Source organism: Phyllobates terribilis, unplaced genomic scaffold, assembly GCF_046119375.1.
Source record: "Phyllobates terribilis strain yellow unplaced genomic scaffold, ASM4611937v1 Scaffold_5__5_contigs__length_657084704, whole genome shotgun sequence".
NCBI classification, from domain to species: domain Eukaryota; kingdom Metazoa; phylum Chordata; class Amphibia; order Anura; family Dendrobatidae; genus Phyllobates; species Phyllobates terribilis.
This window is the reverse complement of record NW_027362765.1, coordinates 610,318,552-610,334,914: the sequence shown is the minus strand read 5'-3', so window position 1 is coordinate 610,334,914 and position 16,363 is coordinate 610,318,552. Positions and strand designations below refer to the sequence as shown.

The following is a 16,363-nucleotide window of genomic DNA, read 5'->3' as shown; positions in this document are numbered from 1 at the left end:
ATGAGTGATATCTTGTTACGCAATCATAACCGCAGATTGGTCTAGAGACCATGTGGGCAACTCCATGAAGAAGCTTTTATGAAGTCATGTGTAGGTGTCTCAGGGACTGTTTTTCTATAGGACACCAGGGTGTTGACTGTGAGCAGCCTGAGTGGCCTAAATATTTTACCATGGCCAGCAGCATCTTCAGACTTGTTTCCCACTGAGCACATCTAGAGTTAAAGAGAATCTGTCAGCAGGGTTTTGTTTTGTAATATGAGAACAGCATAATGTGACTGAGAGCCTGATTCCAGCAATGTATCACTTACTGTACAGCTTGGTGCAGTTTTGATAGAATCCCTGTTTTTTCTGATATAGCTGTAGTCAGCATATTGAGACCCCTATAACTCGCCTACACCCCTGATTGTTAGCTTTAGCTTCCTGTATACACTATGCATTGTCAGCAACAGGGCTGTGGAGTCGGTAAGCCTAACCTCCGACTCCAACTCCGACTCCTCTATTTCCATGACACCGACTACAACTTCAAGTCTCCTAAGGGGACTATTAAATAAAGTAAAAATTTTATTTTTTTTTTACTGGTCAGTAATAGTACGCATCAGGTCGGAAAGGCCGGTCCAGTGAGGGCTGCTGCGCTGAGCCCGCACTGAACCGAGCACATGTGATTCTCACAGCTGACATGTGCCCGCATCAGCCACTGATGGAATCGCGATCCACCCGCGGCTGTTAACCAGTTATGTCAATATCTGACAGCGGCATTCAACATCGCCTCGCTGGAAGTGCGGTATTAGCCCCGCCAATCGGTGACCCTGTCACGTGATCGCGGGTAACCGATGGGTGGGCATGACAACCTGGGGTCTGCAGCAGACCCCTGTGTTTGTCATGTCCTGATTGCTATGAGCGCCACCCAGTGGTCGGTGCTCATAGCAAGTGAGCATTTCTGCTGCATACAAGCGATCTGCTCATTGCTTGTATGCAGCAGAGGCAATCTGACAACAATAAAATAAAGCCCCATTCAAAAATAAAATCATTAAAAAAAACATACACATATTTGATGTCGCCGCGTTCAGAATCGCCCGATCTATCAACATAAAAAAAGAATTAATCCGATCGGTAAACGGCGTAACGAGAAATAAATTCTAAACGCCAGAATTATGTTTTTTTTAGTCGCCACAGCATTGCAATAAAATGCAATAACAGGCGATTAAAACATCAGCTCTACCCCAAAATGGTATCAATAAAAACGTCAGCTCAGCGCGCAAAAAATAAGCCCTCACCCGGCCCCAGATCCTGAAAAATGGAGAAGCTAAGGGTCTCGGAAAATGGCGCCATTTTTTTTTTTTTTTTTCGCAAACGTTGGATTTTTTTTTCACCACTTAAATAAAAAAGAACCTATACATGTTTGGTGTCTATGAACTCAGAATGACCTGGAGAATATAATGGCAGGTCAGTTTTAGCATTCAGTGAACGTAGTAAAAAAAACAAAAAACTGTGGAATTGCATCTTTTTTTGCAATTTCACCGCACTTGAAATTTTGTTCCCGTTTTCCAGCACACGATATGGTAAAAGCTGTGATGTTGTTTAAGAGTACAACTTGTCCCGCAAAAAATAAGCCCTCACATGGCCATATTGACCGAAAAATAAAAAGACTCTGGCTCTGGGAAGACGGGGAGCAAAAAATGAAAACACAAAAACGGAAAAACCCAAGTTCGTTACGGGGTTAAAAATATGAAAATAAATAAATAAAGCAAAGTTCAAATCACCCCCCTTTTGCCCCTTTAAAAATAAAACAATTTAAAAAAATACACTTTTTTTGTATCGCTGAGTTCAGAAATGTCTGACCTATCAAAATATAAACTTAATTCGATGGGTAAACAGGGTAACGATAAAAAAATCAAAACTCCAGAATTACGTTTTTTTGGCCACTGCAACATTGCAATAAGAGGCGATCAAAACATTGTATCTACACCAAAATGGTATCAATAAAAACGTCAGCTCAGGGCATGAAAAATGAGCCCCCACCCGGCCCCAGATCCCGAAAAATGAGAACGGTATGGGTCTCTGCAAATGGCGACAAAAGCAACTTTTTTTTATTTTCATGCAGATTTCCGAATTTTTTTCACCACTTAAATGAAAACTATACGTGTTTGGTATCTGCGCACTCATACTGACCTGGAGAATCATATTGCCAGATCAGTTTTAGCATTTAGTGAACATGGTAAATAAATAACCCAAAAAACAATTGTGGAATTGCTCTTTTTATGCACTTTCACTGCACTTGGAATTTTTTTTCCATTTTCCTCCATATGGTAAAATTAATGGTGTCATTCAAAAGTACAGCATGTCTCGACAAATCTAACATTTATGGCTCTTGGAAGAAGGGGATGAGAAAACGAAAAAAAATGGAAAATGGCTTGAGGGTGTAGTTAAACGTAATCTTTTTCTGTCTGTAATGCCTAGTGTGTTCATCTCCTAAAATAAAGAATATAAGGAATGACAGCAGAAAATATGGAATATTTTTAACAGTATGAGTAAATGATAACCCTCATAGTGGGATGTTTCTGTACCTCTGTCTGCTTTAGGGATGTGGATTTGTCAGGTTTGCCAGCCAAAAAAGAAGGGCCGTAAAATACTTCAAGAAAAAGCTGCTCAGATCAAGAGGCGATATGCGAAACCAATGGGCCGGCCAAAAAACAAACTAAAACAACGAATGTTGTAAGTCTTTTCACATTTGATTGTACATTTAATGTAAATGACCACTCTCCATGGCTTCTGGACACCTTTTTAGTATAGCTTTTTCTTAATTTTAAACACTTATTAACAAGAAGAAATTAATCTGCTATTAAACTGGTTGTCTAGGACTAATCAGTTTATCAGTATGAGATCAGAGGTGGTCCAACACCCGTCACCACCACAGATCATCTGAAATCTGCTGATCAGTAGGGATGCCAGGTGTCGGACCCATACCAATCTCCTGTCTTATCTAAATATCTACCTATCCCACTTATGAGTCATGAGTTGATTAGTCCTGGATAGCTCCTATACTTGTCCATAGACAAGCAGGAGAAGAGAGGGACTAAGGGAATCTGCCAGCAGGTTTTTGCCCCCTCATCTGAGAGCAGCATGATGTGGGTGCAGAGACCCTGATTCAAGTGATGTCACTTTCTGGTCTAATTGATATCATTTTGATAAAATCACTGTTTTATCTGCTGCACATTGTTACGCTCACGCCCGGACTGTTTGGCGTGAGCGTGGTTAGTGGTCCCACTGGGCCACGAACTGAGGAGTGCCTGGAGTGGTGTGACTAGGGGCCTCGCCCGGACATCTAGCTAGAACACAGGAGGTAGATACGGAGGCATGGAAACGGGAAACGGGACAAGCAGAACCAGATACACAAAAGGTGCTTGCTATGAAGTAGCGAGTGGACACAAAACTCACAAACGGAAGTACAGAGACAACGAGTAGGAGTTAGGTACTGGTTCAGACACTGCAGGAAAAGGGAAGGATCGGACATAGAGACAAACAGGTAACGGGCTAGGACATAGTTCAGACAGCAACTGACACAGGAACGAGCCTGGGCATTCAGCCCCCAGGGTGGCGGAAATAGACTAGAAGTCACAGATACAGGTAACGGGCCTGGGTACTCAGCCCCCAGGGTGGCGGGAATAGACTAGGTTCAGGACAGGACCTGGCAACTCACAGTTGCACAGAACACACTGTATCAAAGTGTTGCTCAGGCACCTCCCACTGGATGGAGGAGATTTAAGTATCCAGTGACTCACAGCAATAGGCTGGGGACGCATTAGGACTGCACACACTGTAACTTTAAGAATCAGGAAGTAACAGCGCCGCTGCCCTAAGCCGCCGACAAGAGACATGCACACAGCAGGTAGAGGAGCATAGTGTGCAGCCTAGACTGGTTGGTAAGTTGGTGGTCTTGCATGGTGGGAGATGGTAAGCCATGCCAGCACGCCGCCAAGGATGTTGCACACATCTATTAGTTCCCTGAATGCTGAGCTCTGTATAGCTACACCCCACACCACTGATTGGCAGTTCTCTGCCCATGTGCAGTGTACACAGAAAGCTGCCAGTCAGTGGTTGGGGGCAGGGTTATACAGGGCTCATGAATATGCTTGACTACCTGGCAGCAGCTTTACCAGTTCTCTAGTTATAATCTCCTTTTGATAAAATAGGGATTTTATCAAAACTACAATAAGCAGCCCAGTAAGTGACACATCACTGGAATCATTGTCTTCGTGTCTACATTATGTTACGCTCAGATTAGGTGGAAAAACCTGGTGTCAGATTCCTTTTAAAGCTTACATTAGACGATTGTTAGACAAGCCCACCAATATCAATGGGTTCTGCCAACAGTCTAATGTGTATGGGTGGCCCAGACAATTTATTTCCTGGGGAAATATCGATCTGCCATTTCTTATTTTGGACTGCTGATTGTATTATTTCCGGGAATTAAGAAGTTACCAGACATGTTTGCTATTGGCTTTCTCATAGAGAATACAGGAGCCCTCAGCCGAATGAGAGCTCCTGTGTATGGGAGACACGAACGAATGATTGGCCAAACCATCGTCTGATTGACAGCCATTTAATGTGTATGGCAGGCTTAAGAACTGTCAGCATTATGCTTCTTTACTATAGCACATTGTCAAATTTTTGTCTTGCTATTCATTCTATCTAATATATATATTTTATCCTGTCCTGTGTCTGTCTGTAACCGAAATACTGTCATCATGTGGTTGGATGACCGAATGAAACGCTAAGGCATATTTTTATGTGGGCCAAGGGAGGAAGTCTTGACGCCTAATTATTTTTACTGTAGAGGGCACTGTGGCCGCACTCACCAGATGCAGGGGGGAGGGAGAATAATGCCGCACCGCCCACTCTCCAGTGTAGTAGACAGTGGCTCCTACACTCCATCAGCGTCCACATCAAACATCAGTGCAAAGTGGCAGAAGGGTCAAAGGAAGCCGTCTCATCCAAACTCGCTCCGGTGCCCTTCATGGAGCAGTGCTGGGGAGAGCCGCGCCACTAATCTGCTCTTTTGGCTCAGCTGCTCCTGCTTCACCAATCTGTTGTCGGATGCTCCCGCTGCATTCACCGCCCATACTAAAGCGCTGTACAGTGATGTACAATGTGATGGGCAGTGCCAAGCTGGGGAAGCATTTTCTATTCGTCACCCTCCTGGAATGTCCTATTTACTAGTATGCTATATGTACCAAGTATATGTATTGGAGATTAGCTGCACAAAAGCACTGAAGGATAATCTGTGTTCCCTACATAAAGATACATAGTTATTGGAAACCTCTAAAAGTAATAGCCCTTAGCCGTAAATTGGTCGGCCACTCCGGCTCAGGTAGTCATGTGGCACTCGCTACTACGTTCTCATCTGCCTCTGGAAGGCGCTTGAGCACTTGGCAAGTCTCCCTGAATCTAGTGAAGACATGTATACTACTGTATAGTGGCACATGGATTTGTGGCCAGCTGCTCACGTTACGCTGCTGCATGCCATACTGTGTTACCTTTCGTATAGATGTATGCTTAATAAACAATGATTCTGCTAAACAATATTGATGCATGCAGATTTAAAGGGATTGTCCACTACTATTCAAAATCGCCCAATGTGTTTTTATGATGAAAAGAAGCTCCTTTCTAATTACCTTGCGCTGCTGATACTGCCTGTGAGCGGCGCTATCGGTGGCTGCTCACAGGCTGCACGTGACCCCCTGCTGACGTCACGACAAGTGAGACGTGACTCAGCGCTGGGGTCCCGGCTTCCACCGCACACTTACCCAATGAATGGAGAGAGATAGAGCGCGCGGTGGATGACCCCGTCCACAACCCAGGAGCCACCATTGAACGCAGAAGAGGAGACCCCCGGCTGCACTCGGAATCATCACGTGCCATCAGCGGATGTCAGAGCTGGCTGCAGCCGGGGGTCACATGATGCCTGTGAGCAGCCACCGATAGCGCCGCTCACAGACAGAAACAGCAGCGGGAGGTAATTAGAAAGAAGTTTCTTTTCATCATAAAAACACATTGGGCTATTTTGAATAGTAGTGGACAATCCCTTTAACTAAAGCTTCCAAATATTATTGTAAGTGAGTAGGGGTTCCATAACTTTGCACTCCACATGTAAAACAAGTTTGGGTAACTGCAGGTTAGACACTGCTTTTTTATAAGTGGAACTCTCACTCACTGACCTGCTTTCTGCTCAGCCACTTAGGATATGTAAAGACTATCCGGAGCTGGCTGCGACCCCGAGGCTGCGGAGAAGCTGCCTCCGACTTCCACTCATTAGCCTCTTTGTTTTTCCCTTCTCACCTGCAGACTTTCCCCATAGTGATTAGGTCTATGGAGAAAGCCCGCATGCAGACCTGCCGGAGAAATTGACATGCTGCCGTCTGGAAAGACGCACCAAATGTCAATTTCTACGGGTGTGCCACAGACGCATAGTGGACATGGGATTTGTATAAATCCCATCCACTATGCTGTAACATCTGCAATCCGCAGTGAATACTGATCGTGTGCACATGCCCTTAAAGGAAATTCACCTTTAGCTGTGACTGTAATGGATCCCTGTGGCACTCGGGGTCGGACTGGGGCACCGGAACACTGGAGAATTCTCCAGCGGGCCCCGAAGCAGGACGCACGGGGGTCCCTGGTTAACATGGCCACCGGTGCTCCGCACTGCAAGGGCCCGGAGGGTCAGGAGGGCCCTTGCAGTGCGGCTGATCAGGGCAATCCTGCCTGCTTCTCGGAGCCCCAGGCTCCGGGGGGGCCCTTGGCCAGATTGCCCTCATCCTGTGCGGCAAGCAGGGAGCGATCCCTCCAGCTCCGCTGCCGACTGGAGGGATCCGTCCTCTGCTTCCTTCCCGGCACTTCTTCCCTAACACAGGCTCGCGCTGCTTGATGATGTCATCATGCAGCGTGAGCCTGTATCAGGGAGAAAGATGCCGGCAGGAAGCAGAGGGCGGTGCTGCGGGGAAGCACGCTGAGAGATAAGTTGTTTTTTTTTTGAGGGAGAGCAATGGTTATTGAGGAGGTGGGGGAGATATGGCATGGTAATGGGGGGAGTTGGGGGGAGATATGGCATGGCAATAGAGGAAGTTGGGGGGAGATATGACATGGTGGGGGATATATGGCATGGCAATGGGGGAGGTGGGGGGAGATATGCATGGCATGGTGATGGAGGAGGTAGGGGGAGATATGCATGGCATGGTAATGGAGGAGGTGAGGGAGATATGGCAATGATGATGGAGCAGGTGGGGGGAGATATGGCAATGATGATGAAGTAGGTGGGGGGAGATATGGCAATGATGGCGGAGCAGGTGGGGGGAGATATGGCAATGATGGCGGAGCAGGTGGGGGGACATATGGCAATGATGGCGGAGCAGGTGGGGGGACATATGGCAATGATGACGGAGCAGGTGGGGGGAGATATGGCAATGATGACGGAGCAGGTGGGGGGAGATATGGCAGTGATGGAGATGGTGGGGGGAGATATGGCAGTGGTGGGGGGAGATATGGCAATGAAGGAGGAGTTATGACAATGATGGAGGAGGTGGGGGAGATATGACGATGGAGAAGGTGGGGGAGAGCAATGATGGGGATGGGAGGGAGCAATGATGGAGGAGGTGGGGGAGAGCAATGATGGGGATGGGGGAGAGCAATTATGGAGGTGGGGGAGAGAAATGATGGGGAATTATTTTGATGCTATATGCTGTTAATATCTGGTCTGGTCATGGTGTGGTGGTATTTCTCCCTTGTATGTAGTATTATTCGGTCACTATGGGGTGGTAATATCTGGTCTGGTCAAGGTGTGGTGGTATTTCTCCCTTGTATGTAGTATTATTCGGTCACTATATGTGGTGGTAATATGTGGTCTGTTCATGGTGTGGTGGTATTTCTCCCTTGTATGTAATATTATTTGGTCACTATGTGGTGGTAATATGTAGTCCAGTCATGTTGTGGCAGTATTTCTCCCTTGTATGTGGTACTATTTGTGTTGGTACAGTGGATTGTGTTGTGTATGGCTGTCATTTGTTCTCTCTGATATTAATTAGGAGAAGATTCTTTATTTCCATTAGTGATTAAATACTTGGAACAAGATGCACTTACAGGGGTTCTCCGGGGAAAACAAGTAATCTCTCCACAGGATAAGTGATAAATTATTGATTAGTGGGGGTCTGACTGCTGGGACCTGCACCGATTGGTAGAATGTGGAGTTTTTATCCCATTAGACTGGAGCTCATGTGCGACTTGACCACTGATCCATTCATTCCCTCAGTGGCTGTTCTTGGTTTTTTTCTGGAAACCCCAAAGAGAATGAATGAAGCTGCGGTCAGACGTCCCACCTGCCACTGCATTTTAAAATGGGGATAAGTGTCTTGACAGGGATAAAACTTCCCCATTCTTCCAATCGGTGTGATTTCCAATGTTCGGACCCAAACGATCAGTAAGTTATCACCTATCTTGTGGAGCGCTTGGATCGGTGATAACTTGTTTTAACCAAAGAACCCCTTTACTGCAAGCTACCGTAATTGTACATCCGAATTATGTACACAGCATGTACACAGTAGATGTGCAGGAGCCGCCTGTGATTTACAGTCCACTTTCCACTATAACAGGGATATCAGCTAACAGGTATTTGCATATAGCTGTAGGGTGGGTCCCGAGGATCAATTCCTCCTGTGGGCCCCAGACACCCCAGTTCGACACTGGTGGCACTTATGTGTTTCACATTCACAACAGATCTTGGCATTATATTATTACTTTATTTATTTAAAATACTTGGAAAAATGTTTAATATGCAAGAAAATTAGATTTCTCAGATCTTGTAGTAGCTTTGCCACTTAAGAGGCATTTGTTTGTGTGTGTATACAGTGAGGAAAATAAGTATTTGATACACTGCCGATTTTGCAAGTTTTCCCTCCTACAAAGAATGGAGAGATCTGTCATTTTTATCATAGGTACACTTCAACTGTGAGAGACAGAATCTAAAAATAAAAACCAGAAAATCACATTATATGATCTGTATGGAGGAGTGGGCCAAAATCCCTGCTGCAGTGTGTGCAAACTTGGTGAAGAACTACAGGAAACGTCTGACCTCTGTAATTGCAAACAAAGGTTTCTGTACCAAATATTTAGTTCGGTTTTTCTACTGTATCAAATACTTATTTCATGCAATAAAATGCAAATTAGTTATGTAGAAATCATACAATCTAATTTTCTGGATTTTTTTTTTTTTAAGATTCGGCCTCTCACAGTTGAAGTGTACCTACGATAGAAATGACAGATCTCTCTATTCTTTGTAGGAGGGAAAACTTGCAAAATCGGCAGTGTATCAAATACTTATTTTCCCTACTTTGTGTGTGTATATGTATGTATGTATGTATGTATAATATATAATATTTTAATATATATGTGTATCTAAGGGGTAACATTTCTCCTTGCGGAGAGAGACATGTTAATCATGTCAAGGTAAGGAGACTTTTAAAGCCGCAATATATATATATATATATATATATATATATATATATATATATATATATATATATATATATATATATATATATATATATATATATATATATATATATATATATATATATATATATATATGCATGCATACACATATATATATATATATATATATATAATATAATATAAATTTGATAGAAATTTCTTTCCAAATTAGACAATGTGATTTTCAGGATTTGTTTTCTCATTTTGTCTCTCATAGTTGAGGTCTACCTATGATGTCAATTACAGGCCGACCTCATCTTTTTAAGTGGGAGAACTTGCACAATTGGTGGCTGACTAAATACTTTTTTTCCCCACTGTATATGTGCATATATATATATATATATATATATATATAATATATATATGAAATTCTCGATGTTGGTAACAACCCATCCAATCCACACAGGCAAAGAAACCACAAACCATAGATGTCCAGAAATGAAGTTATGTGTAATAATGACAAATGACACAGGGAAAAAGTATTGAACACGCTTACTGAAATTTAACTAATACTTTGTACAAAAGCCTTTGTTGGTGATGACAACTTCAAGACACCTCCTGTATGGAGAAACTAATCTCATGCATTGCTCAGCTGTAATTTTGGCCCATTCTTTCCACACAAACACTCTTCAAATTCTGAAGGTTTCTTGGGCTCCTTCTATGAACTCTTATCTTTAGTTCCATAAATTTTCTATTGGATTCAGGTCAGGTGATTGGCTGAGCTGTTCGAGCAACTTTATTTTCTTTCTCTGAAACCAATTGAGAGTTTCCTTGGCTGAGTTTGAGATCCTTGTCTTACTGAAATGTCCACTCTCGTTTCATCTTAATCATCCTGGTAGATGGCAGCAGATTTTTCTAAAGAATGTCTTAGTACATTTGTCCGTTCATTCTTCCTTCAATCACATGAAGCTTGCCAGTGCTGTATGCTGAGAAAAAGACCTACACCTTGATGTTCCTACCTCCAAACTGCACTGATGGTATGGTGTTTTTGGTGTGTATTATGGTATCCAAAGAGTTCAGTTTTGGTCTCATCTGACCAGACTACATTTTCCCAGTATTTCACAGACTTGTCTAAATGTTGTTGAGAAAACTTTAAACGTGCTTGACCATGATTTTTGTTCAGCAGTGGAGTCTTGCATAATAAGTAGCATAGGGGCCATGGAGGTTAAGTGCATTACTTATAGTTTTCTTTGAAACAATTGTACCTGTTGATTCCAAGTCTTTCTATAGTTCTCCACAGATGGTCCTTGGATAACTCTTTTGATAATTCTTTTCACTCCACTGTCTGAAATCTTGCGGGGAGCACCTGGTCGTGGCTTTTTATGGTGAAATTATGTTCTTTCCACTTCCGGATTATGGCCCCAAAAGTGCTCACTGGAATTTTCAGTAGTTTAGAAATTCTTCTGTAATCAATGCCATCAGTATATTTTTCAACAATAAGGTTGCAAAGATCTTGAGACAGTTCACAGGTTTTATCAATCATGAGATGTTTTTTGTGTGGCACCTTGGTAATGAGACACCTTTTTATAGGCGATCAGTGGAACCAGCTGATATTTTCTTTTCACTAAGTGGCAGGATTGCTTTCTAATTACTGACTTGGTGTCATGACAGATGGTGTCATGACTTTCCATGGCTGTTTGCACCTCTCTTTCTTCATGTGTTCAATACTTTTTCCTTGTGATATTTCTCTTCATTACACATAACTTCATTTATGGACTTCTATGGTTTGATTTCTTTGCCTGTGTGGATTGGGTGGGTTGTTACCGACATCTGGTGAAAGAAAAATCAAGACATGACAGTGTTTTGATGCAAGATGCAGATAAAAACTCACCCATGTAAATGAATTTTTTTCAGTAAAAAAAAACCAAGTAGCATTTGGATGTCATTTGACTGCTACCTGTTTCTTTTTTACTATTTTAATGGGCTGGAAACACTTTTTTTTCGTACGCCAAAAAAAAGAAGACCCTCACAACATACTTGAAAATTGAGCACATTGATGAAAAATTGTAACTTTTCTCATTCACAAACAACTGGCATAGTTTTTTCTGCAGTGTCAATGTTTTCCATTAGATGGAGTTTCAGCCTGTCTCTTCTGCCTTTTGCATGTGCTAAGTTTCTCCCCGACTGCGTTTTGAAGCTGGAGATGTGGGAGACCAAAATGAAGCTGGTTCTCATAGGAATACACTGGATATTCTGCACACAACATGGCCAAATATTCAGTGTGAGTTGGGAGATTTATAGCTGCAACTAATCTTTGTGTGGACCTATTGTATCTCCACTCTCTCAAATAAAGGAGTAGTTATATTTTCAACTGTATCATTCAGATGAACAAGTACATTGGAGAAGAAACTGGTGTGAGAGATGCCAGGAGGGATCTAATAAGTGATGTCATTCCATAGTTCACAGGAAGTCGGAGACTGATCTCCTATCTACTTGGAGATCATGTAGTGAACTGGAAGCCAGACTGGAGATCGCATGACATCGCAGCTCACAGGGAAGGGATAGAAAAATAAATATATGGATGCAACTGAGCTGCAAAGTGAATGAAACTAGATTAAATGCAATGAACATTATTGTTGCTCATGCTCTTGAATTATGGAGTGGAAAAACGCTAATCGCCCATGATGATTCTGGTCTAACACAAGTAGACCATCCTCATCTACAACTGAAACTTTGTGAATCACTGTACAGGATACTATCATGTGAAAGCAGAAACACCTTCCGAAAGACATCCATTTTCTTTTTTGATCCTTTATATTTTTCCTGCACAGAGCTGTACTACATGTTTGTGATTCAGCTCGTTTCAGTTGATATCTTTCCAATCTGCTTCACAAATCATTGAGTTAATTTCTCTTTTGCATTACAAAAGTTATTTCTTTTTTTATGCTTCTTGCAGGTGTATGTCCAATGAAGACGCTTCTCTGAATTCATTCCAAGGAAGAGGGCCATCTGGTAGGAGTCAAAAAACTAAAATGTGTCCCACCACACTACCATCTGGTCATGCTGCATCTATGAAGGACCCCATCTGCAGCCATGCTGCTACTGACCGCGCTCGGCTTGGCCCTCATTACATCAGCTCCACTTTCACCTCCTCTTGCTCCCCCCTCAAAGTTAACAAGAAAACCAAAGGGCTAATTGATGGCCTTACTAAGTTTTTCACTCCGTCACCTGAGGGACGCAGATTTCGCAGGCGAATTGTAGACCTCTCTGTGCACTACCGATCTAGGAAAAAACTTAATGACACGGGTGCTACACACAAGCTAAACTGTCCCTCTCGACCTTCTCAACCTACCCCTTCTCCTGTTTCACATATCACCTCCATGTCAGGCTACAGCCCCGGCTCACAGAAATCCAGCAATTCTACCACATCCAATTCCCCACAGAGTTCATCAAGTCAATCCAGTGCCCCTTCCCTCAGAAGCCTCACCAGTAACAGTCAACTGAAGGGGCTCTTTGATGGCCTATCCCACATTTATGCAACCCAGGGCCAGCCACGCCAAAAAAGCCACCCAAGCTATGCACCTCCAAAACGTTTTCACCGCAAAGGCAGACTTTACCATTCAACCCACTACTTTGGCAAGAGGGAAGCTAGGAGTAGACTTCTACTCCCACACCCTAATCTTTCTGGCTGGGCAGTATCCCGTGGTCGAGCTTTAAAAGCATTGGCTCAGTTCAAGCGTTCATCGTTTCTTATAAAGCACAGGACAATAGGCAGGTTAAAGTATAAAGCAGGAGCCATAGGGGCAAAAGACAGACCACCAGAAAAGAGCAATCTGGCAGACACCAAGACTAAGCCCACCCAGGATGATGGTAAGCACAGACTTAAAAAACCTCTCCGTAGCCCTGTTTATTTAGTCTGTGTTTTAAAATTTCTAGTATTTCTGCAAATAAATTTGCTTGTATCCTTAAAGCTCTTGCCACAAAGCTTTGTAGACTGTTGTGTAATACACCATGTTTTGACAGATTAAAAATGGTTCCCAAGCAAGATATGTGGTATCTACTGTATGAAAGTGAACGTGTCTCCAGCACATAGTCATTATGGAGTTAGCTGGCAATGCTGCATTAGTGGGCACAGTTTGTCCACTAGAGAGACCAGAGCCCAGAAGTTAGGCTGGGTGCTTCTTGTTTCTAATGAGGTAGGGCTGCATGTGTCACCTCCTTATCTTTCCAGATTGGCTTGCCCAGTGAAATGACATACTGTATGTAGAGTCTTATTTTTAATTTTCCTGACCTTGTAACGCTCCTAAGCACAGCTTGGTTATGATTTTTTATATTTTAATAAATGCTGGAGAAGCAAATTGCACACATTTCTGTGAATGCTTTTTCCTTTTTGTCATGCGGACATTTAAGAGCTTTTTTGGATTATGTTTGCCCTATGATGGTTTTTGGCATGTACAAATGATACATCACAAGTATGGCCCATAAGTGACCTATACATCGCATTGTTTGCTGCACTTGAATGTATAGGGCTGTTACAAACTATTATGTACATAGGTAGATAACAAAGTGAGCTCTATTGTCTGCAAATGCCGATAATCTACTATTGTTCACGTTTTTCACATGAACAATAAATACTATAGTGCTTGAATCTCCCTTCACTTTTTGCCGTGACACTAAGCATTGTGCAGGTTTCATCCTTTGGTTATTTTCCATGATAGTAGTAGTGTCCCATAGGATCATCCAGCTAAAAGTGTTCACCTGATTTCCCTTATGTTTCATTCTTCTAACAATTTTTTTTTTTAACTAACCATTGTCCATACACTTTGCCCTTTCCAGTGTTACTCTGAGCAGGTTAAGATCTTTATTTCCACATGTCTTGCCACTTTTAACACAACTTCCTTGTAGCCTCCATATGTCAACTGCACCTGGCTTTTTGGCATGGCTGGCACAGCTGACTTCATCCCTTCTTCTGGCTGGTCCATGTATGTAAGCCCTTCTCTGCTTTGTGCCCTGCACTGCTCTGCTATTAATCCCCTAAGTCTGTCACTGTTGCATCCATTCTTTGGCGGTTTTACACTCCATTCCAGTATATTGTCCTGTCTAACATCATCTCTCATTTTGTGTTCCTTATGAAAATATACAATGTCTAATATTTTGTGTACATTCATTCTGCTCTTCTTATTACTAAGACTTTCTATTGCATATGACTATATCATGACTCTGTACAGCCTGCAGATTGTACAGAACCATAATAAATCCACCATCTATGGCTTCAATGGGACTTTATTGTAGCTCCACAGACCTCCAATTTTTGTGATATGCCATCAAATATGGAATTCTGGAGTTCTACACCACTATGGGCATTGAGGTACCATATGTGGTACAGAGCTGCATGGATTTCATGTGCCATGGTACAGCCATTGTGCAAACAGTTCAGAGTGGCATGCACATTCTGGTAATAAGGTAATACGATATAATAGAGTCCTGACTTTTATTTTTTTTCAGCATATCCCATAAATACTTAATTTATCATCTAAGCACGGGAATGGAGCAACTGTATTTGTCATTGTTTGAGTATCTGAGTGCATGCTAGGATACTCAAATGAAGCGTCATCAGGGGGCAGAGGCTGTGGCCACTGCTGCAGTTTTTGCTCCCTCCCTGAAATGATGTTATCAGCGACCTTCATTTCAGAGGCACGGCTAGTCCCTGCACGATGAGTGATATGCACAATGACAGCGCACTCTCTCGCCGGCTCAGATCAGCAGTAATGAACCGGCAGCTGAGTGCACTGTCATTGTGTGTTATCAGAATATCCGGCATGCAGAGACCAGTCCCAACCTCGCATTATTCTCACTACCACAGGTCCTATTTACACAGGGCAATGCGCTGCTGAGAACAATAATCTTTTAAGAAAACCAAAATATAATTTCACCCAACAATTAGTGTTTTGGTCGTTTATCGAGTGATGAGTAGCCTGTTAAAGGCACTCTGTCAGCACAGAATGACTGTTAAAACCTAGTACAAGTGTTCAGTGCATCATTGTGGGGCCAAACATTTAACTACACCTTCCCACCTGCTTGTTTTCCCTCTAGTTCCACCCCCCACTTCTTTGATTGACAGCTCTGTCTTCATCGAGCCAGAGAAAGGCAGAGATACAGTAGATAGAAGGCAAGCAGGTGAGAGGGTGCACTTAAATGCTTGTCCATGCCATGATGTACCGAGCGCCTGTACTTGATTGTCATTTTGTGCTGACAATCGCTTTAAGACTGCAATATTATTGTGATTGTGTGGAGTAAATGCACCTTTAGGCAGGTTTGCTGTCAGAAGATAATCTATTCTCTACACCGCGTTTCAAATTCTTATGCAAATTGAATTTAAGTGTCATAAAGATGTAATTCTTTGTCAACTAAACTCATGGATGGTATTGTGTATCAGTGCTGTTTGGATCATTCTCAAACACCTGTGTTAATTAATTTTCCAGGTAAGCCCAATTAAAGGTAAACTACTGAAAAAGAGTGTTCCACATGTGCAGGCCACAGGTTTCAAGCAATATAGCACAGAAAAAGGATCTCTCCGCTGCCGGAAAGTGTCAAATATTCCAATGCCTTGGACAAGGCATGAAAACATTAGATATTTCACGAAAAATTAAGAGTGATCATCGTACTGTGAAGAGACTTGTGGCTGATACAGGGCACAGAAGGGTTCAGCTCAGATAAACGCATAATGAGGAAGGTATCTGCCAGACTAATTCATCGGATTAAGAGAGCAGCTGTTAACATATTATTGCAAAGGAACAAATAAGTATTTGAAGCTGCTGGTGCCTCTGGAGTCCTACGGACCTCAAGGAGTAGGTTCTCTAGGGGCTTGCAATTGTGCAGCCTA

General features: G+C 42.8%; 1 protein-coding gene across 2 annotated transcripts in view; it reads left to right on the top strand.

Annotated features, from left to right (window-relative positions):
• KAT6B (lysine acetyltransferase 6B) overlaps positions 1–16,363 on the top strand; it is a 218,649-nt gene that overhangs the window by 96,739 nt on the left and 105,547 nt on the right. The window contains exons 6-7 of one of the 2 annotated variants that reach the window (XM_073686072.1): positions 2,580–2,712; positions 12,437–13,350. In XM_073686072.1, coding sequence (XP_073542173.1) covers positions 2,580–2,712; positions 12,437–13,350 — 1,047 coding nt within the window. The remainder of the gene's footprint in view (positions 1–2,579; positions 2,713–12,436; positions 13,351–16,363) is intronic. The other variant, XM_073686073.1, reaches the window with a different exon arrangement.